General features: G+C 37.9%; 1 protein-coding gene and 1 long non-coding RNA gene across 3 annotated transcripts; both read right to left on the bottom strand.

Annotated features, from left to right (window-relative positions):
- Positions 1 to 374: 374 nt before the first annotated feature.
- LOC126381505 (zinc finger protein OZF-like) lies at positions 375 to 4655 on the bottom strand. 2 transcript variants are annotated; one of them, XM_050030989.1, is made up of 3 exons: positions 4455 to 4655; positions 2961 to 3726; positions 375 to 2514 (listed from the first exon to the last, which is right to left on the bottom strand). In XM_050030989.1, the coding sequence occupies exons 2-3, from the start codon at positions 3454 to 3456 to the stop codon at positions 1598 to 1600; spliced, it is 1413 nt and encodes a 470-aa protein (XP_049886946.1). In that variant the 5' UTR covers positions 3457 to 3726; positions 4455 to 4655; the 3' UTR covers positions 375 to 1597. The 2 variants fall into 2 exon arrangements, with proteins under 2 accessions (XP_049886946.1, XP_049886947.1); XM_050030990.1 differs by having other exon boundaries at positions 4466 to 4655.
- A 9617-nt stretch (positions 4656 to 14272) lies between these two features.
- Positions 14273 to 22004, bottom strand: LOC126381510 (uncharacterized). Its single transcript, XR_007568851.1, has 2 exons — positions 21869 to 22004; positions 14273 to 14788 (listed from the first exon to the last, which is right to left on the bottom strand). It is a non-coding gene; the product is annotated as an uncharacterized LOC126381510 (long non-coding RNA).
- Positions 22005 to 22257: the final 253 nt, after the last annotated feature.

Below are 22257 nucleotides of genomic sequence, written 5' to 3'. Positions count from 1 at the left end.
ATGCTGTGTGTTGGTGGAGGTGTTTTACCAATGTTTTAAAGGTAGCAGAAACATTAAAGGCAGACAGTTACTTCCTTAGTATAAAATAATCTCACAAGATCTCAATTGGGATAGTCAGAGATACATCCATCGCAAGATGAACTAAGTACCCACACCTCACCGAATTTTCTGTTAGACCTACGTGATAGGTAAGCCGTATCGCCGTCTCTGACGACACCCTAAGCCGAGGTTCGCGCCCAACTGGGCACCCTCAGGCGTGTTGTCTTAAACGTTGTACGGAGTGAAAGCCGTCAGCGCTCCCCATTTGTCCGGCCAAGTAGTTAATGCCATCTGCGGCAAATCTACAATAAGTCACGTCAAAAAAAAGAAGTGAATGTTCTTACGTCTTAAATCTTTATTCAATTGCTACAAAATGTTTTGTCATTACATTTATTGCTTTGAATACATAACTTATAACTATTACAACTATATTAACATTTATCTGTCTAAAACACAGACTTCTTCCAATATTTTTTTAATATAAAAATGCACATCCAATCCACTGAAAAAACAATTATCATTAATTTATCAACATAAGTGCCTGCCTGAAACCAGTATCGCGTCGCGCGCGTTACATGAGGTCCGTGCTCCGGTTAGGCCGTGGACACATGTCTGCGGCGCGGCACCGGCCGCCGTGGGCCGGCACGGCGCCGCCATTGGCAGAAGGTTGCGCTGCTAGCGCACTGTTCGCTAGTTTGTGTTTTACTGTTGCATAATGCGCACGTGTTCATTTTATTTGCATAAAATCTCAGACGTTTTAGACGTCGTCTTTTTGATTTCGCGGTCCTTATCAAGACAAAAACTGTTATTTTGGAATTATGGTTGCCACCGGTCGTGACGCGTACCGGTGGTAGGGCTGTGCCGCACCGTAGACATGGGTCCACGGCCTTACAGTTGCACGTTTGCACTGCTGGCGTCAATTCAGTCGGACACAAACTTAACCTGACATTAGCCCCGATTCCTGCAGACACATCCTAATTTTATTTTAAGTTATACCTGTCATTTTCTTCACCGTCGAAAAGGAAAGAGACGGATGATTGGCAACGGTTAATGTTAAAATGAATGAATAACCCGGGCGAATAAAATAGGCATCTCGCTGGTACGCAACCCGTTTGACGTGTGCTGTCAACTTACTTCTGTCGGGTTATTGGCCAATATATAAATTTGGGTGGGCTTTTAAAAGTCCTGCCTAAAATTGACGTGTGTTCTATAAATTTTATGCCTGTCGATTATATGTCCCTTTCCTTTTCGGTGGATAAGAAAATGACAGGTATAACTTAAAATAAATTTAAGATGTCTCTGCAGGAATCGGGGCCAATGGCCCTATCACACCAATTTGACAGGACTAAAAGTAGTTGCGTCACTTTCTTGCACGTATCATAAGTGAAGAATGGCATTAATTTCAGAGCTGTCAAAGTAAAATTAGATTAAGTTTCTGTGCACCAAAATAGGCACTAGGTGTCCGGAATTAAGGAGTATGAGTTAATACTCTTTATCTACACTTCATCTGCAATACATTAAGAAAAAAAATACAATAATATACCTAGTCCCTAATACTTTATGTGCCTATTATAATTTCATCGCCTACACCTTCCGTACTGTTATTTAAAATTTTTTGGTTTAACTTCTCAATCAGTTCGGTCACTTGAATATGACTGTGTTTACTGTGCATCAAGTAATGCTTGGTCAGATGCGATTTCTGACCGAATTTCTTTTGACATATTTCACATGTAAACGGCTTTTCCCCGCTGTGTATTTTGACATGACGATTCAACGTTGAGCTTTGGCTGAATGTCTTGTTGCAAATAAAGCATATAAATGGCCGTAAACCGTTGTGGATTCTCATATGATCCGCTAAGTGAGAATTCTGGCTGAATTGCCTATGGCAAACCTCACAGCTGAACGCCTTTTCCCCTATATGGACTTTGTTGTGCTCAAAAAGGTCTTTCAAGTCAATGAAACCTTGTTTACAGATGTCACAGTAATAAACCTTCTTCGTTAAATGGATTTTCTTATGGCAACTTAGGTGAGCGCTTTGAGTAAACTGTTTATGACAGACCGCACACTGATACGGTCTTGCCCCTGTGTGAACTCGCTCGTGTCTTAACAAATGAGCTCTATCTAAAAATCCTTTATTGCACTCCGAGCATTTGAAAGTTTTTAAACCTATGTGGGTCTTTAAATGCGCGACTAAATAGGACTTTTCAATGAAGGTCTTCCCGCAGGTGTCACAGGAGAACGGTTTAAAGCCTGTATGTATGTGTTTATGCCGCACAAGGTTTGATTTGGCTGTGAATTGTTTCTGGCATATGTCGCAAGTGAAATGTTTCGCGCCGCTGTGCACGGCCTGGTGGCGGGTCCAATGGCCTTTCTTTATGAATGTCTTGTTGCAATGTGGACAAGGGAGCAGCTTTTTTAAATTCTGCTTCCTGCCCAGACTTGTTGGGTTCGGTTCGGGCGAAATTGATGGTGTTTCTGAAATATAAATAAATTGAAAAATCAACATAAGCGCATGACTACAACAGTAGTCAATTTATAGTTGTCAGAGGTACATCCATCGCGAAATGCATTAAGTACTCAATGTGTACTACTTTTAATTAAGAAAAACTCAACAATGTTTTCACGTTCACGTTTTTCTATGACGTTTTCACGGTACACGGTTTCATACAAATTCTACTACAAACGTTACTGATTTGACTAAATGAAAACTATCTTAATAATTAAGTTTCTATGATAACCAATAGCCGTTCGACGTCTACCTATGTTACTACATTTGCTGCGTTTATTAGTCGAAGCTCTCGATATAAATGGCGCCGTACGCGACAAGGTTGTCGTGCAGACCCGCTAGCAATTTATAACTGTCGTCCATTATTCCACTAAAAGCGCAGTTTCAAACAAATAAAAAGTGAATTAAACAATACCTTCTTGTGAACGTTCCTGAAGAAATACAGAATGATAGTCATCACACGGGTCATTTGCGATCTCTGTTTTAACCAGCTCACTCGGATTCATACTTCTATCTCTTTCCAATTCTCCTGTCGCTATCCCTTCTCCATGTTCTTCATACTCTTCTACAGGCTCTAGTTTGACTACTATTTGAACCGAATTGCTTGTAAAGACTGTTTTACTATCGTTAGTAGTATTTGGATTCTCTAAAATTAAAGTATTTTTGTTATTCAGGCTTGTGTTAACAGCATTAATGGACAGATCTTTCGGTTTATTTTTCCAGATGTTATTCAGAATATGTTCGGTATTATAACCGTTATCGTCGGTTGCACTCTCTTTTTCTCTCTCTTCTTCCTCGTCATCATCAATTAGTTCACATTTTATATTAATGTTTTCATAATTTACGTTGCTTTGTTTGTTAATTTGTACGTTTGAAATAATTTCATGGTCGTTTTGAATGTTTTTATACATTTTTTTATTTATTTTTCCAGTTCAGCTGTCAAGTATGCTTTGTTCCTCTCTCATACAGGAGTCTGTACCCAAAAATGGGACTTAATTATAGGCTGTAATCTTCTAGTATTTTTATTTTTACGATCAATTACAAAATGTTTATGGACATTTCACTTTTTCTTTCTTTCTTAAATTCATCCTTTTTTATTTTATGCCAAGGGTCATTTAATTATTTTCAGTGTTCATAGAAAATTATTGTCGGAGTAATTCGTTTTTCAGGGAGTTAGGTACCTGAAATATAGAAATATTTAGTAATATTCATTATGAAAATAACGCATAATGGGCCATCTTAGAGTCTAAATGCGGAAAACAGAGCCCACTAAGTAACACAATGGAAATAGCAAAAAAAACGAAAATTATATTTATTAAATTATAATAGTTATTAAATTTTTTGCATGTAAAATAATTTAAAAAATATAGTGGAAATATTATTGTTATAAAGAAATTCTTATTCTGTCGTGTGGGTTGTGAGGTGGAATACCAACCCCATCAACCCTGGTGTCAGGGTTATTATTGAGCTGCCAAAGGCATGACATGGCTCATATAACGACTACTAACTTACATCAGTAAGTAGTAACCGGGACCAACGGCTTAACATGCCTTCCGAAGCACGGATCATCTTACTTTCGAACAATCAGGTGATCAGCCTGTAATGTCCTAACCAAACTAGGGATCACAAAACGATTTTTGTGATATGTCCCAACCAATATAAAGAAATAAAATAAATTCAACTAGTGAGATTGTTAAAAACCATCTTTTTTAATAATTAAAGGACTGCCGCAAACCTAAATAAAGAAAAAAACATATTTATCAAGATATCATAATTAACACTTGTCCCTAAAATAAATTCAAAAACTACGAATTATAAAGTAATTATGATCTTCAATAACTATTGTATTAACTTATAGAAATTAATAAATTGAAACATGAATTCCAAAACAATAAAATTAAGTACCTACCTAATATTTACCTGTTTTTTGTTCCTTGCTTGTGAGCAGATAAACACTTAGTAAGACCCTTAAAAACCTAAAATATCGCCTTTATATATGTTGACTATATTCTTGAATATTAATTAATGTTATTTAATTGAAAATAATTGACATACTAACTAAGAAATCATAATAAAATAGGAAAATTGATCACTTTCACGAAATCGCGATTTTGACAGTTCAATTAATGTTAGTAGTGACGCTCGCTCACAATCGACTTAATCGATTCTCAGTATCGAATACACAAGCGTGTTAAAAATATAATCGATTCGGGCTTTTCGGCGGGAAACGGGAACGGGACAGTTGCTTTCTTCATTGAGTAATCTAAATAAATAATACGAAGTGGTGTTTTGTGGTTAATGATCGCATTAAGTTAGTCGGAAGACATTCGCGAGTGTTATTATATTGGAGTATTCAATGAACAAAGTGTATCTGCCTATTTTCGCTTCGTGCCGGGAAGCCGCTTAATGACTCAAAAGTTTATGCGGACTTTTGAGTTAATTCGTTTGGGGTTCGGAGTAGGAGTCTACTCCGAGGGTGGGGGCTTAGGTTTCATCATCATCACCTTTCATCATTTCATTAATTATCAAGTAAAAAAAATACGTCAGACATGGCTGTATGGGCATAGTTCCCTTTGCCTTACCCTTCGGGGAAAAAAAATAAAATATAATCGATTCGTGGAAACTAAAAAGGCTTTTCGGCGGGAGACGGGAACGGGACAGTTGCTTTCTTCATTGAGTAATCTAAATAATTAATACGAAGTGGTGTTTTGTGGTTAATGATCGCATTAAGTTAGTCGGAAGACATTCGCGAGTGTTATTATATTGGAGTATTCAATGAACAAAGTGTATCTGCCTATTTTTGCTTCGTGCCGGGAAGCCGCTTCATAACTCAAAAGTTTATGCGGACTTTTGAGTTAATTCGTTTGGGGTTCGGAGTAGGAGTCTACTCCGAGGGTGGGGGCTTAGGTTTCATCATCATCACCTTTCATCATTTCATTAATCATCAAGAAAAAAAATACGTAAGACATGGCTGTATGGGCATAGTTCCCTTTGCCTTACCCTTCGGGGAAAAAAAATAAAATATAATCGATTCGTGGAAACTAAAAATAACAGCGTTTTACCTAAAAATAAAACGCATATTAAATACTTACCTTATTTGAAGCTTACTTGTTTGAGATAGGCACTTCCGTTTCCCGCGTACATTTTCCCTCTTTTTCTTCTTCGATACATCTATCTCCCTCGCACATCCCTTCCACCCCCACCAGGGAGGCGAGCCGAGTTCGGGGTCTCGACCGCCATTTGTATCATTGTGTCTAAAACACCAGGCAGAGATTGTATGGTAAGCTTCAAATAAGGTAAGTATTTAATATGCGTTTTATTTTTAGGTAAAACGCTGTTATTAAATCTTGACCGTTATTTGAAGCTTACTTGTTTGAGACGTGTTTGTTATCGCCTGGTGGGGGACGCCAATGTGACAGGTCTACAATGTATCTTAGATAGAGCTATCGTAAATTTTAGTTATATAAAAGTATATTAGGTACTTTTAGAATGAACAGCATAATGAGCAAGGGTTAAGATATATAATAAAGGGATGTGCCAAAGTAACTTATTGTGACAGCCAAACAAAAAGGTGTTCCATAAGTAAGATGCAATAAAACTACTGTAAAATTTACAAAGTTATAATCATTAAATATAAATACATATGATTGAAAGAGATAGCAAAGTGGTATATTGTACCTATGTGCTTAGGATGAATACAGGTATAAAAATAAAGAACATATTTCAACGTAATACTAAGTTAATTGGTTTACCAAAAGAAAGGTTAACAAATAAGAAACAAAACAAACACTTGAGTTTCAATAAATTAAATAACACAATCAAACTTTCGCCTTATGACACAGGGTTAAATAACCTAGTTATGCTATTACTAGCAGAGATTGGTATTATTTCACGTCTGTAAAATCGCGTAAACGTGTTACGAGAGCGCCAATTTCCTCTGGCTAAAATCTCGTCTATAGGACAATCAATCGACCAATTTTTTGACGCTACTGCGGAACGTATGCTTCCAGGAGATGTTATAATACCCGCTTCCGTTAGGACCGACTTGATCCATCCAGCGATTAAAGCACGTGAGGCAGGTTTACTCTGACCTCTTAGATTAATAAAAAGCCTATTTGATTTAGCTGAAATACGTCTTTCGCCCATAACGGCGATCGTTCGTTTAACCCAATAGACCGGATTCAGATTGCTTTCGTCATTATTCGACAGTAGCTTCCAACCAGACTGCCTATAGTTGGCGTTGTCGGTTTTTGAACCGAAAACGGGCCACAAGACGATGGCATCATTGTGTTCCGTGAAATGGTTAGCATCTACAGCTAATAAGGTCAAGTCGTGGACTCGTCTGCCTGAGCACAACAATAACAATGCGGCTGTGTGACTGCAAATCGCAAATGGGCTGTTTTCATCTACACTTCTAGACTTTAAAAATGACGTGAGAATATCAATATCCCAAATAGCTGGCTTTTGACCAACTACTGGCTTTTTTAAAGATATGGATTTCAAGATGTTTTTAACCAATACATGTGTACTTAACTGTCCTGCCTTTTCAACGTTACTAAGAGTAGCAACAACAGATTTGTGAAGCAATATTGTGTTGTAGGGTAGTTTATAAACTAGATGCAAATCTGCTAAAAATCTAGCCACTATTGATCCAGTAGGATGTAGGGGATCAATATTTTGCTTCTTTGACCAATCGAGCCACCTGTTCCATGCCACTTTATATACCTTCCTGGTAGAAGGGCGCCAGGCCGATCTTAACAGCTCTAGCTGATTGTAATTCCATTCGCCTAAGCTACTTGACCATCCCCAAGTCTCCATACCTCCAAAATCATCTCTTGTGAGTGTGGTGGTGGCAGCCCGGTCGCTAGATCGATCAACTTGCGATCCAGATTGCGTAGAGTGAAGGGGGCTGCCGTTGAGCGAGCTTTCAGATCTGCGCGCCAGAAGACGCGGTTCCATCTGGGTACCACCACTAGATAAACTCCGGTCGCCGAGTTTAGGTGAGACAGAACCTTCGGAATCAGGTAAGGAGGCGGGAATATCCACGCCAGTGGATAGTTCCATGTCCGGGAGAAGGCGTTGTGGTACAGAGCTTGAGCATCGTTTAAATCTAACGACACGTAGTTCTCTACCACATGCGCTCTTTCGGATGCGAAAAGGTCGATCATTGGAGTTCCGAATTTTTTGAAAATGGTCTTTGTGCAATTGGGTATCAGACTCCATTCTGGGGGTGAGCTGTGACGTGACAGATGGTCTGCATGACTGTTGTACTTGCCCGGGATGTAATGTGCAGTCAGGTGAATTTGATGCTGGATCAAAATCTTGTAAATTTTTATTGTTAGGTCCAATAGACTCAGAGACCGGGTTCCCCCTTCGTTCCTCAAATAAGAAACTACCGTGCGGTTGTCGCATTGAACGAGTAAGGTCGAGTTGTGAAGAGAGGGACCGTTCATTTGAAGAACCTTCAAGACGGCTATCATTTCTTTGGCATTGCAGTGTAGATTCTTTTCTTGATTGGTCCAAGTTCCCGAGATTTGCTGTCCGTCCAGCTGGGCTCCCCATGCTATATCGGACGCATCCGTGGTTAGATAATGCGACGGTGGTGCAAGGTGAATCGGAGAGGATTGGTGGCAGTTTTGAAGCCACCATTGTAATTCTTCGCGTGCCTCTTTCGGCAAAGGGAAAACTTTCAGTGGGGGCATATCCAGAAGAGAATTCAGGAATAACAAGAGATTTCGAAAATGCAACCTGCCCTGTGGTATAACAAAACTTGCGAAATTCATGATACCCACTAGACTTTGCAAATCTTTCAGACATGTCAGGTTTTGATTGGCTAGAACCGTAGTTTTCTCGACAAGACGTACAACTTTTTCCTCGGGAAGGGACTTTAGGTTCGACCACGGATCCCAACAGATTCCAAGGAAGGTTATTTTCTTTTGAGGAGACACTAACGATTTTTCGTAATTGACTTGCCATCCTAAGTGTGTTAACTTGTCTAATAGTATTTGGACATGTACTCGCAAGGTCTGTTGATCCTGGTGGACTAACAAAAAATCGTCGAGGTATACTATTATTCTCAAACCTAGTTCTCTGAGAGTTCGTGCAACCCAATTGGTTAAGGCGGCGAACACTCTGGGAGCCGTGCTGAGCCCGAAGGGTAGGCACGTCATTTGAAGTAATTCGCCGTTGTATATCAGGCGTAGGAATCGCCTGTGGCCTTGAGCTATGGGCAGGTGAAAGTATGCCTGTGAAAGATCCACCTTGCATAGCCAATCGCCTAGTTGCATGAATTCTGGTACCCTGTACACATTTATTAGTTTGAAGGGTTCGGTTATGACATATTCGTTCAGGGCTCTTAAATTGAAAATAGGCCGGTCGGAGCCATCGCTTTTTGGAACAAGGAATATCCTTGAAAGAAAACTTGGGGAGCGCTGAGCTACTTCTAACACCCTTTGTTCTTTCATTTGAGCTATTATCGCAGTCATCGATTCGGTTTCCTCCGTACGATAAGAATTTAGCATGTGACGATTGATTTTTACTAAAGGAGGTTTCATTCGAAAGGGTATACGATAGCCCTTTATTATTTTTAATAAAAATTTCGGGGCCCCCATTCGTTTCCAGCGTGTCACAAATTTTGTTAACCGGCCTGCCCTGAACACTTTCGAGTCAATTCCTGCGTTTCTTATTCGTATTGTAGTCGGTAGCACCTCCGCTGCGCTTCCGATTACCTCTGCCTTGGTCGGAGGGTCTGTTACTCCGTCCACCTCGGGAACGAAAAGTCCCCCTTGTGTTATGATTATGGACCGTGCGGCGATCCAAATTGTGACCATAACCCTGCGAGGGTCGGTTAAAATTGTTACAACAACCCTGCGAGGATTGATGAGCTGTATGATGAGGCACGTGGGCGCAACATCCAGTATTTGGTCCCTGCGTGGGTCCAGAATAATTAGCCTGCCCCTGCGAGGGGTGGCGAGCTGCCTTACTGGTCCCCGCTTGCGAAGCGGGTCCATTGTTAGGCTTTAGAGGTAGAAAGGCCTTCTTGACACCTCCTACTTTCTCAAGTGTAACCGTAAATGCTTCTGTACTAAACAAATGGAGATTAGAAGGTGGAACTTTTCGCAAGGCTGCCTTAATAAGGGGGTCGCGTACCATATTTGTGATTCCATCTCTACGCATTTGAATAATTTCTGCCCTATGACCGCACACTAATTGCAACAAATCTGACGACACCTTGGAATACTCACCTTTAGAGAACAACTCGGTCAATTTCCCATGCATGTCGTCAATATTGATATTGTTTTGGTCACGACACCACAAGAGCAACTCACGTAGTCCAGACTGGAGCGTTTCTCGTTGTTTTAATACACAAAAGGTTAAGGCTGCGTATGCTTTGTCTGCATAAGCCAGGTGTCGTAAGGAATCATAAGCTTTGATCTCCTCATTAGGTTCTAAATCAATAAAACCGGGTGTGTGGTTATAGAGCTTTTGCACCTCGGCATAACGTACATCGGACCACTCCTTTTTATCAAAATATTGAATATCCTGAAGAACTTTTAAAATATTGTTGGGAGCCCTGGGAACCGTCGGTTCCTTTAGTTTTGTTTCAATTCCAAAATCAAATTGTAAATGTGAATCACCGGCCACTTTTTCATGGCTTTCGTCGTATAGAAAACCACTGACATTGTCATCAATAACGTCGTCATCAACAACAGGAAGCTGATTAGTGGATGCGCAATTTGAAACGGGACAGTGGCCGTTAGGAGAAGCGCAGTGATCACTAATGGTGTCATAAAATTCCACTTGTTTACGTAAATCACTCACCTGACGTGTCAATCTTTCAAGCTGGTGATCATTTCGGCGGCTACGCTTGCCTTTTTTGGTGCGACGGTAATGACGTGAACGTTTCTTGTTAGGCGTAGGCTTTGACGAGGAACTCGAAGTGGAGGTATCACTGTCGCTTGACGAGCTGCTGCTGCTACTACTAGAAGAGCTAGCTTGTCTCCGTTTATTCCTGGTTCTAGCCCGCTGTGACACTGATTGAGCGGGCGCTGGCGCTGGCGCGGCCTCCAGTGACGGACCAGCGGTCGCATTTTCACCAACTTGTTTCTCGGAGCTCATGTTATATCGTGATTCTGCAGTAGTTTTACCGATAGAAATCAATAAATTGTTCTAACACTGAATATATTACTAAATTACTTGTATCTAAAAAAAAAAAAAACAAAACAAAAAATAATAAGAAAATTGAAGGTAAGTTATAAAAACTTTGTGTTAACCGTAGAAAGTTAACTGTACGCGCGGAAAACTCAGACGCCAATGATACAAATGGCGGTCGAGACCCCGAACTCGGCTCGCCTCCCTGGTGGGGGTGGAAGGGATGTGCGAGGGAGATAGATGTATCGAAGAAGAAAAAGAGGGAAAATGTACGCGGGAAACGGAAGTGCCTATCTCAAACAAGTAAGCTTCAAATAACGGTCAAGATTTAATGAGACTTTCAAGGCCACGTTAATAAAAAAAATAGATGGCGCTGTATAGGTAACTATTTCGTGATAATTACCTATTTTGTCATTGCTCGGGTACATAATTATTCAAAAATACATTGTAACATACATACATAAACTCACGCCCGTAATCCCTAATGGGGCACATTGGGGACATTGTAAGGGCAAAGGTATAATATATAAAAGATAGACTATGAGGGACTTTCCAGGTTTCTCAAAAACAATATCACGTTAAATGTGAACAGCGCCATCTATATTTGGGGAAATCACTTATTTGACTCTGCAAGCTTGTATTAACTTAGACCTATTATTTATTCGTAGCTTAGATCACATCTTCATTTACCATGAGACCATTCTCTCTCTTCGCCATCAGGTGAGATTGCCGCCAAAACCTATGCAAAGTTTTTGGCGGATGTGACGTTCGTTATGAAAAAAATTACTACGTTACTTACGGAATTAAGCTACTTTTGAATTTGAATATATTTTGCATAAAAAAGTAGGTGTGCTATGGGGTCAATAAAAAATAAACACATTTTATTAATACATATTTTTTATTTCTATAAACTAAAGGTACATTAGGTGATCGATTTAATACAAAAAAAGTAAAAAAGCTAACACAAATTAAATCTGATTTTATAGACTTTAGCCAAAAAGACGTTATTAAAAAAAATATAATAATATAACACTGGTCCTGATTCCAGTACACACCATCTAAGTTTATTTTAAGTTATACCTATCATTTTCTTATCCACCGAAAAGGAAAGGGACGGGTAACCGACAGACATAAAATTTATGGAAAACACTTCAATTTTGGACAGAAACATTTGTGGATTTATGGTTTATTCTTGTTTTTAGTTCCTTTTTTGACGAAGCCTGTGGTGGATTTAATGATGTATTTTATTAAAATTTTTATTGTTTGACAGAAATTTAAAAACTGCTTTCAATATTTTATATTGGCCAATAACCCGACAGAATTAAGTTGACAGCACAAGTTCAACGGTTGTATATCAGCGAGATGCCTATTTTATTCCTCCGCGTTATTCATTTATTTTTAAGTTAGCAGTTGTCCGTCGGCCGTCCCTTTTCTTTTAAGCGGAAAAGAATATGACAAGTATATATAACTTAAAATAAAATTAGGTGTCTACAGGAACCGGGGCCAGTGATTACTTTCTAAACCGAGCCTCTACCAAAGAACTGTTTTACCAATAGATGCAGCTTCTATTGATTGGTGTAAATTTCATCGTTTCCCTAGCGTTATCCCGTTTTTCATAGGGGCCGCTTACCTAACCTGAAAATTGACAGGTCCGGTTTTTACAGAAGCGACTGCCTGTCTGACCTTCCAACCCGCGAAGGGAAAACCACCCCATATAACTTAGCTTGGTGTAAAAAAGAGCTTTTAGCAAAAACTGCAGATATCTACTAGGTTTTACTGATTAAGAGAAGACGTATGGAAAAGTAAATAATATTGTTTAATTCTAGGCTCATTCATGTCTTTACAAAAAAAAAAACATTTATTAAAAAAAATGGAGAAACATAACATTACTGTGGCAATACTGGCAATTTGTTTTTAGGAATCCAATTTTTATAGCACCATTTTCACTTAAAAATAACAACTTACATTTAAAATTGTTTACAAATAATAATTATTATAATATTAATACAATACACAATGTAGGAATTTCGTAATAAAAAAATATACATTTTACAACTGGCCTGATAACTGACTTAGGCCATTTGTTGAAACAAATTTAAAAAATACAAATATAAGACATATTTAGTAGTTAGGTGATACAATCAACGATAACAAACACTCCAGGAATCAGGACCCAGATACCGACCCCGCCGGCGTGGTTGACGTATTCCGTCATTCAGCGTTTACAGCTATCGGTCCATTAGGTTCGAGTAATTCTTTCAAATATTCTTCCAGACGACGCCCTGAGCCGAGGTTCACGCCCAACTGGGCACCCTCAGGCCTGTTGTCTTAAACGTTGTACCGGGTGAGAGCCTTCAGCGTATTTGTCCCGTGTTTTTAGCATAAAGAATAATACTATAGAACAGCAACTCTCCGCTCCCCACCACCGGCTGAGCTAGGTTTACCTCCCCAGGTCTTACTTTAGTCTTCAATCGTATGGCGTCAGACGTCACACACACAGGTGCGCGTGTACGATAATGTCAATGTGTAGTGTCTGTGTAAAACGAGGTGTTTTGTATGAAGTGTCCGGGGTGCGACTTTTAAACTGGCTTCTATGTCAACAAATGAACTAAGTTAGTAGGTACATAATCATAAACTTGATCTAATTTTAACATAATATAATATTTTTTTATTGAGATCTTATAAGAGAGAAAAGTATACCCAATTTTGAGATCATTAATTGCTTTTTGATAGTTAACATTTTTTTAACTAAAAAATAAAATAAATTCATTAATCTGTGATCGAATTTTTCGTAATTTACTATTATAAACTATATCTTAATAATCCACTGAACATTATTTATTTTAAAAATATGATGAATTAAATATTTTATGCAATCTAGGGATTATTTATTAATAAGAACACATTGAACCCCATTAGGGATAACGGGCGTGAGTTTATGTATGTAAGAACACATTGAATCAATTCATCTAAAAAATCACTGCACAAGTGTCAAATTGCAATATTGCTTCTTTAGATGACTTGCATCGATGTGACCTTTTTAAATAAATAAAAAAATAAAATACCTTTATTTCGGACATTAATCCATCCTTTTTAGACCCCCCTGTTAGATTCATTTTTGAATTTTGGTACACTATGTTAAACCTGTTTTGGTTTAAAGGATTTTTGTTTTCATAGCACTCAGTCGTGCTTAGGGAAACTCACAAAGAGAAAATTAAATTGAAAAAAATCTTACACTACACTAAACTTAATTTATATGTATAATTATTGTCATTATTCACTAAAATATAACTATAAAATATGATTTCAAAAAATACTGGCCCCAAAAGTTACTTTTCGTTCCCTTAATCTAAAAAAAACTTTTTTAAACGTAAAATAATTAAAAATGTAAGACAGTAAATGTTGGGGTGAGTTGCCCCTATAGAGGTTGTCTTATAATGAGATATTAGTTTCCCAGGGCGTGGAAATAGGCACCTAACTCAGAGAATAGGGGGAGAATAAGATTAAAATGTTGGGCGCCGTATAGAAGATCCCCTCCTATTACAAACAAAGCCAAGGTATTGGAAATAATAAAGATTTCACTTTTAACAATGGTATATTTGGTTCAACAATTTCACAATAAAATAATATGAAGTCAGTCGGTTACAAACCATCCTAATGTAAATTAAGAAATAAATCTATTACTATAACATGATATCTTAACTTAGTATTATTCCTATGAGGAAAAGTAAAGTGTCAGGACGGCAGGTCTTGACAAAAGGCATGGAGTATGTACTGAGGATAAATACTCCATGTATTAGTAGAAAATCATCTTGAGAGCATAGCACTATCCATAATAAGTTAAATTAATCATGAAGAAGAGATATTTAGATGGTATCCAGAGATTTTAACACCAAACTGGAATTATGTACATTAATGACCGCAGCAGGAACTGACCCTGACGGCAAAAGCAGATAATGAGCACAAATGGTAGTCATGGCTGGGGAGCTGGACCCTGAAGGAAGACCTTGAAGTTGATTTTTGAAGTTAGACTTTACAGTTGGTCATTCTAGTAGAACTTTAACACTGGACTCTGCCGGTGGACTTTGACCCCTGTAACAAAATGACATGTTACAGCTCTGTCAACCCCGTTACGACGCGGAATTATAGGTAAAAACACTCACCACATCACGTGGGACGATATTATAACAGCATTCCCCCTAGTCGATGGACTAAACCATTGTTTTTATACTGAAAGAAAGAACGTGAGGTTAGGTCATTGTCATGAACATATGAAGCTCATAATTGCCAACGTTCCACGATAATAACCATCAAAACACTCACCAGAAGACTTCACCATCCTTCCATCATAATATATGTGGCTTATACACCACTTTAAAGAAATAATCGCGACGGGACTAAATTGCCATCGTCATCGCGTAAACGAAATGTCAAACGAACATAACTTTTTCCCGGCGCGTAGGCACACACCTGTATGCCATACAGCCAAGTGGGAAGTGTAAAAAAAAACGTGTTACAGTTCCGTTTTAGTTGAGGAAGAAAAATTTTATTTAAAAATTTAAAATTTTTAAATAAAATTTTTCGCTACATTCTAGTAACGAAAGAGAAATAACAAGCGACTCCTGATGAGTTAACTTGTTATGAACGTACATTTACCTTACAAAGGTAAAAGAATGGAAAGAAACAAACATGATCACCATGTATCAAACTTGAAAACACATCTCATGTAGCCCAAGGGGAAAAGGATTAGTACATTCCGCACTAGCCTCGTGCTTACCTGAGTTAAAATTTGGGATTCTCCCAAGAAAACACATTGCACATAGGCAACATATGTTTGAATCAAATCAAAGAAACACCCTGGTGGTGTCAGACGACAACTCAAAGAATTAAATCTAACACTGCTTAACCTTACATAAACATACAAACATCTTGAATATGGTCAAGTTAAAGGAAAACCTACCTAACTTTTAAATTTAAAATAACAGATTAAACCTTATGCCTACGTTTTACTTAGTCATGGCCAAGGAAAACCTACCTAACTTTTAAATTTAAAATAATAGACTAAACCTTATGCATACGTTATACTTAGTCATGGCCATGACACTAAACTTATTCCAAGTAAAAACTATTTAAGTACTTAAAAAAAACTTAATCTATTTTCTTTTTATTTATTAAGAGTGAATATCCTTGGCGTCATTTGGGTGGTAATCAAACACACACCAAATGCATAAACAAGGCCTACGGATATTACTCGAACGAGGGAAATCTCATCAAATGGATCACCTTCCTATAGGGATGACCACTTAACAGGTAATGTCCTTGAACACAACCTTGAAAGTGAGAGAAGACCTAAACTTCCTCACTAGGACCTCGAACAACAAGATCTTTAATGTGGAAGGAACCCAAAGGTTTACCTTCTAAGGTTTTCAATGAATAAACTACGTTACCTAGCTTTTTATGCACTACACATTTTTCAAACTTAGGGGCTAGTTTAGCAGAAAAGTGCTTGGGAGCGCTGGACAAAGGAAAACATCTTTTATAAATAATTTGACCTTCCCGCAATTCCAAAGGACGCTTCCTAAGATTATAATATTTTACATTGTGTTGATATGCCTTTTTAAGGTGACATTCAACTTTCTTGAAGACTTCAGCCATACGAGGCAACCGAGAAGCAAAAGTTTGGGTATCTACTACTATGGTAGACCCATCACAAGGTGAAGAATCTTTTGTATAAGTAGCACCATCGATGACCATCTCTCTACCATGATTTAGATAAAAGGCAGTATATTTTGTACTTTCGTGGACCGAAGTATTGAGCGCACACTGGATTTCCTGAATGTTCTGATCCCATTTACGATGATCAGAACGCACGAGGGAAGCAATAGCACGAACAACATCACGATTCACTCGTTCAGTTTGATTACACTGAGGATGGTATCGAGGATTATAGAATATATGAGGTACTCCGAAAGAAGTTAAAGAATCTCTAAACTCTTTAGAAGTGAATTGAGGACCGTTGTCGGTATACAGGATACGACATACGCCATGGACTAGAAAAACATGTTTCTCAAGACATTTCACAATGGCCTTAGAAGTTGCACTACGCAAAGGAAATAAAAGAACATACTTACTGAAATAATCAGAGACCACGAATAAGTATTGATTGCGAGAATAAGAAGAAGGGAAAGGACCTAATATATCGCATGATATAGCCTCCCAAGGTTTAGTAACTTGACGGGGGTTACCCATCAGACCAGGCCTAGCAGTATTGACTGGCTTGTATGAACGACATACCTCACAATTGTCAACATATGATTTTACATCTTTAAATAAAGAAGGCCAGAAATATATGGAAGAAATTTTCTTGTGGGTCTTAGCCACACCGAAATGACCGGAAGAAGGCTCATCATGATATTTTCGAAGAACTTCTCCATATTTTTCACGGGGAACTACGATTTTCCAATCGTGTTGAGAAATAAGATGATATTTATTTTTAGATAAACGACATAGTTTACCATTTACTACCGAGAAATTAGGATAACGACGAGGATTTTTAGTACAACCGTTAAAGACTTTAATATACCAAGGATCAGAAATAGTGTAGGGATCAATTTCAACTGAGTCAATCTTGATTCTAGACAAAGCATCAGGTATCACATGTTCTTTACCTTTCCTGTGAATTATATCAAAATCGAACTGACTCAAACGACATGCCCATCTATTTAGACGACCACTCGGATTACTAAGATTCTGAAACCATTGCAACGAGGCATGATCGGTTATAATATAACATTTGCTACCCTCAACATAAGGACGGTATAACTCCAGAGAATAAATCACAGCTAACAGTTCTCTTTCTGTCGCTGAGTAATTGATTTCTTGGGCGTTTAATGTTCTGCTACAATAAGCGATAGGGTGATCAATACCATCGACCCTTTGAGTTAAAACAGCACCAATAGCAAACGAGGAAGCATCCGTATGGATGTAAAATGGCTGAGAGAAATCAGGACATTGTAGAATAGGTGACGAGATAAGAGCAGATTTAAGTTGGGTGAAAGCTTCTTCAGCTTCCGGAGACCATGTGAAAGGTACCTTCTTACTAGTAAGTCGAGACAAAGGTCTAGCAACATGAGAGAAATTTAGGATAAAACGACGGTACCAACCCGCCATTCCCAAGAAACGTTTAATTGACTTCGCGTCAGTTGGCGTCGGAAAATTTGCAATAACATCTACTTTAGAAGGATCGGTCCTAAGACCATATCGATCAACTACGAAACCGAGATATTTAAGTTCAGATCGGCAGAAAAATGACTTTTTCATGTTAATAGTGAGATTAGCGAATCTTAGTTTTTCATAGACCGCTTTTAGAATTTTCACGTGTTCTTCAAAAGAACTGGTACAGATAATGATGTCGTCAATGAAACAAAACACTTTGTTATCAAATTGAGAGGAGAAAAGATTATCCATTAGCCTTTGCATGGTAGCGGAGGCTCCTACAAGACCAAAACACATGACCTTGTAATGAAATAGCCCACGGCCAGGAACCGTGAAAGCAGTTTTCTCTTTCGAAGAAGTAGAGAGAGGAATCTGATGATACGCAGCACTCAAGTCAAGAGAAGTTAAGTATTTAGCATCGCGAAGATTGTCCATGATATAATTAATATATGGTAGTGGATAGGCATCAGGTTTTGACACTGAATTTAACCTTCTACTATCTAAACACAGACGAATATCACCATTGGCTTTAGGTACCATGGTTACTGGAGAATTCCAAGGAGAGAAAGATGGTTCAACAATATCATGTTGGAGCATTCGGTTTAACTCGCCGTCTAGAAGTTTAAGTTTTTCAGGACTAATACGATAATATTTTTGTTTTATAGGTTTCGCATCACCTGTTTCTATAACATGCTCTATTAAATGAGTACGACCAAGGCCGACTAACTCTGAATCAATATTAGAGAAAAGTTGTTTAACGTTATCAATTTCTTGTTTTTGAAAATCCGAAAGAGAATCTAAATTGCGCAAGCCATTTTCTTTGACACTTGCTACATTGTATAAATCGACAGGCTCTATTGCAGGTAGACACGCCAGAACTTCTGGGGCTAAGTTAAATGATTTCCAGAAATTAATTCCGAAATGTAATGGAAGTTTGATTTCGGGTTGAATGTAAAATTGAATGAGCTTAACCTCATTGTTATATTCAATAGGAATATCCATGTAAAATTGGCACATGTATTCGTGACCACTAGCCACTTTCAAAAATACAGGGGACTTTAAATTACGCAATGGGATACCAAGATTTTTAAAGAATTTATGAGCATTGTTTCCTAAAATAGAACAAGCGGCTCCACAGTCGAGTAAACCAGAAATTTTAATGCCATAGACTTTAACAGTTAAATAAGGGCGAAAGTCTTTAGAATCAGGATTAAATATCGCCTCCCTGCAGGATTCAGATCCCAGAGAGACTAAGCAATCTAGTTTTTTGGATTAGAATGAGGATTACAATTTGGGCAAAGAGGAGTCTTTACCCCCTTCTTACCACATTTAAAACAAACTACTTCCTTAGATGCATTACACCGATTTGTGGAATGATTCGTTCCACCACAGCGAAAGCAAGTCGAAGAACGATTAACAGAAGCGACAGGAATGTTTTTAGAAAAATCCCTAGAGGATTTAGGTTTGCATTTAAAGTTGAAATCCGGAGCTACGGAATTTTTAGAGAAATTAGGTTCTATAAAGTTGTCAATCCTATGTTTTGACAATTCCAAACGTTTACCTATCTGTTGTAATTGTTGGATGGTAGTGACATCGATCATCCGAATTTCCCTACTATATTCAGGACGAATATTCCGCAAGATGATGTCGAGTTTATCGCTCTCAGAAAGCTCTTTACTCAAACGAGACATCATACCTAGTATGATAGACAAATATATGACAATGGATTCATCCTTCGCTTGTGTTCGCGAACGAATCTCTTCAAGAAGACGAAAGTCGTAGTCAGGTAAATCAAAATCTGATTTCAAAGCAGAAACCAGTTCACTATAGTTAGAAAAACGACATTTATTGGCGCGGTACCAGCATAAAGCGGGACCATCCACCAAGTCAGTAAAACCAGTGTAAATATCATCAACAAGAATGTTCCGTGCCGAACACAGCTCCTCCAAACGAGCCAGGAAAACGCGAACACAGGAATCACCCTTAAATTTCAAATTCAACGAGTTGAGGTTATATTTCTTTTCATGAGAAATAATAGTTTTATATTTGTTAATACACGACGGACGGTTTAATTCATGCTCGGAATCTGAAGATGAATCGGAAGTGATATCATTATTGGCCAATGATAACAATAAAGAAGTTTTCAATTTTTCAAGGTCATCGGCCGGACGTTCTATGCGAGACAACCGCAAAAGCAAATACTGAGCACGGCCTAGAATACGCTGATGGGCCGAAGGAGATTTGTCAGGACTCGATAAACAAGAGATGATTTCATTTATTTTTAATGTTAAAGTTTTATGTTCATCATCAAGATCACACTCAAAACCCTCAGATGGTATAACTATACTGCCGCGACGGGCTTGTTTACAAGTTTGTCTAAATAATTTTCGTAATTGCTCAACAGTATTATCCCGGTCAACCTTTACATTCCGAATAGAAAGTTCATGAATAAGTTCATCTTTCAACAAGAAGTTAATATTAGCATTGAATTCCGCCATTCTGAGTAAACAAAGTAAGAACAGTATACCAGATAAGTGAAAAAGAAATATGGATATGTCACTAATGTATGTGAATACAGTTATAGTACTCTAAGTACTAACAAAATGTAATGAAGAAAAAAAATTATAAGTAACACCCCTATAAGGTACTTATCTACATGCTACTATGGTCCTATGTATCAAATTTATGAATACTATGTTCCTATGTAAACACTAACAAATAAAATAAGTTAAAAAAAACCCACAGTCTATTACTATGTCTATGTAAGAACTTCTATGTGCTCTGAGTCACTATGTTTATAATCGTATAAATTACTAGAAAAAGGAATTGTGTCACTATAGTCCTATGTGATATTAAAAGTATATGACTATGGCCCTATGTAAACTAACTCAGCTTAAAATAAGAAAAAGAAATCTGAGAGATACTATGGTCCTGTCAATACAATTATCACTATGTCCCTATGCAACAACAACTGGAGATATGCTAAATTTCAAGTTTACATACCTACTTATAAATAGAAAAGTAAAGTCATAAGTGTGTACCTATTAAAAGAAAACACACCCTATTTGCTATAAAGTTACACCATGTGCTTATAACTAGGTTATGTTACAAAGAACAAAGAAAGTGAAATACCTACTAATTTCCAACCTTGCTTTTCTGAGCCAAACGTTGGGCGCTTACTGTAAGACAGTAAATGTTGGGGTGAGTTGCCCCTATAGAGGTTGTCTTATAATGAGATATTAGTTTCCCAGGGCGTGGAAATAGGCACCTAACTCAGAGAATAGGGGGAGAATAAGATTAAAATGTTGGGCGCCGTATAGAAGATCCCCTCCTATTACAAACAAAGCCAAGGTATTGGAAATAATAAAGATTTCACTTTTAACAATGGTATATTTGGTTCAACAATTTCACAATAAAATAATATGAAGTCAGTCGGTTACAAACCATCCTAATGTAAATTAAGAAATAAATCTATTACTATAACATGATATCTTAACTTAGTATTATTCCTATGAGGAAAAGTAAAGTGTCAGGACGGCAGGTCTTGACAAAAGGCATGGAGTATGTACTGAGGATAAATACTCCATGTATTAGTAGAAAATCATCTTGAGAGCATAGCACTATCCATAATAAGTTAAATTAATCATGAAGAAGAGATATTTAGATGGTATCCAGAGATTTTAACACCAAACTGGAATTATGTACATTAATGACCGCAGCAGGAACTGACCCTGACGGCAAAAGCAGATAATGAGCACAAATGGTAGTCATGGCTGGGGAGCTGGACCCTGAAGGAAGACCTTGAAGTTGATTTTTGAAGTTAGACTTTACAGTTGGTCATTCTAGTAGAACTTTAACACTGGACTCTGCCGGTGGACTTTGACCCCTGTAACAAAATGACATGTTACAGCTCTGTCAACCCCGTTACGACGCGGAATTATAGGTAAAAACACTCACCACATCACGTGGGACGATATTATAACAGCATTCCCCCTAGTCGATGGACTAAACCATTGTTTTTATACTGAAAGAAAGAACGTGAGGTTAGGTCATTGTCATGAACATATGAAGCTCATAATTGCCAACGTTCCACGATAATAACCATCAAAACACTCACCAGAAGACTTCACCATCCTTCCATCATAATATATGTGGCTTATACACCACTTTAAAGAAATAATCGCGACGGGACTAAATTGCCATCGTCATCGCGTAAACGAAATGTCAAACGAACATAACTTTTTCCCGGCGCGTAGGCACACACCTGTATGCCATACAGCCAAGTGGGAAGTGTAAAAAAAAACGTGTTACAAAAATATGTTTGTTTTAATTCTAAAATATAAACA

This window comes from Pectinophora gossypiella, unplaced genomic scaffold (assembly GCF_024362695.1).
Source record: "Pectinophora gossypiella unplaced genomic scaffold, ilPecGoss1.1 Pgos_58, whole genome shotgun sequence".
NCBI classification, from domain to species: Eukaryota; Metazoa; Arthropoda; class Insecta; order Lepidoptera; family Gelechiidae; genus Pectinophora; species Pectinophora gossypiella.
The sequence above is the reverse complement of the archived record's forward strand: the minus strand, read 5'-3'. Positions and strand labels throughout refer to the sequence as shown.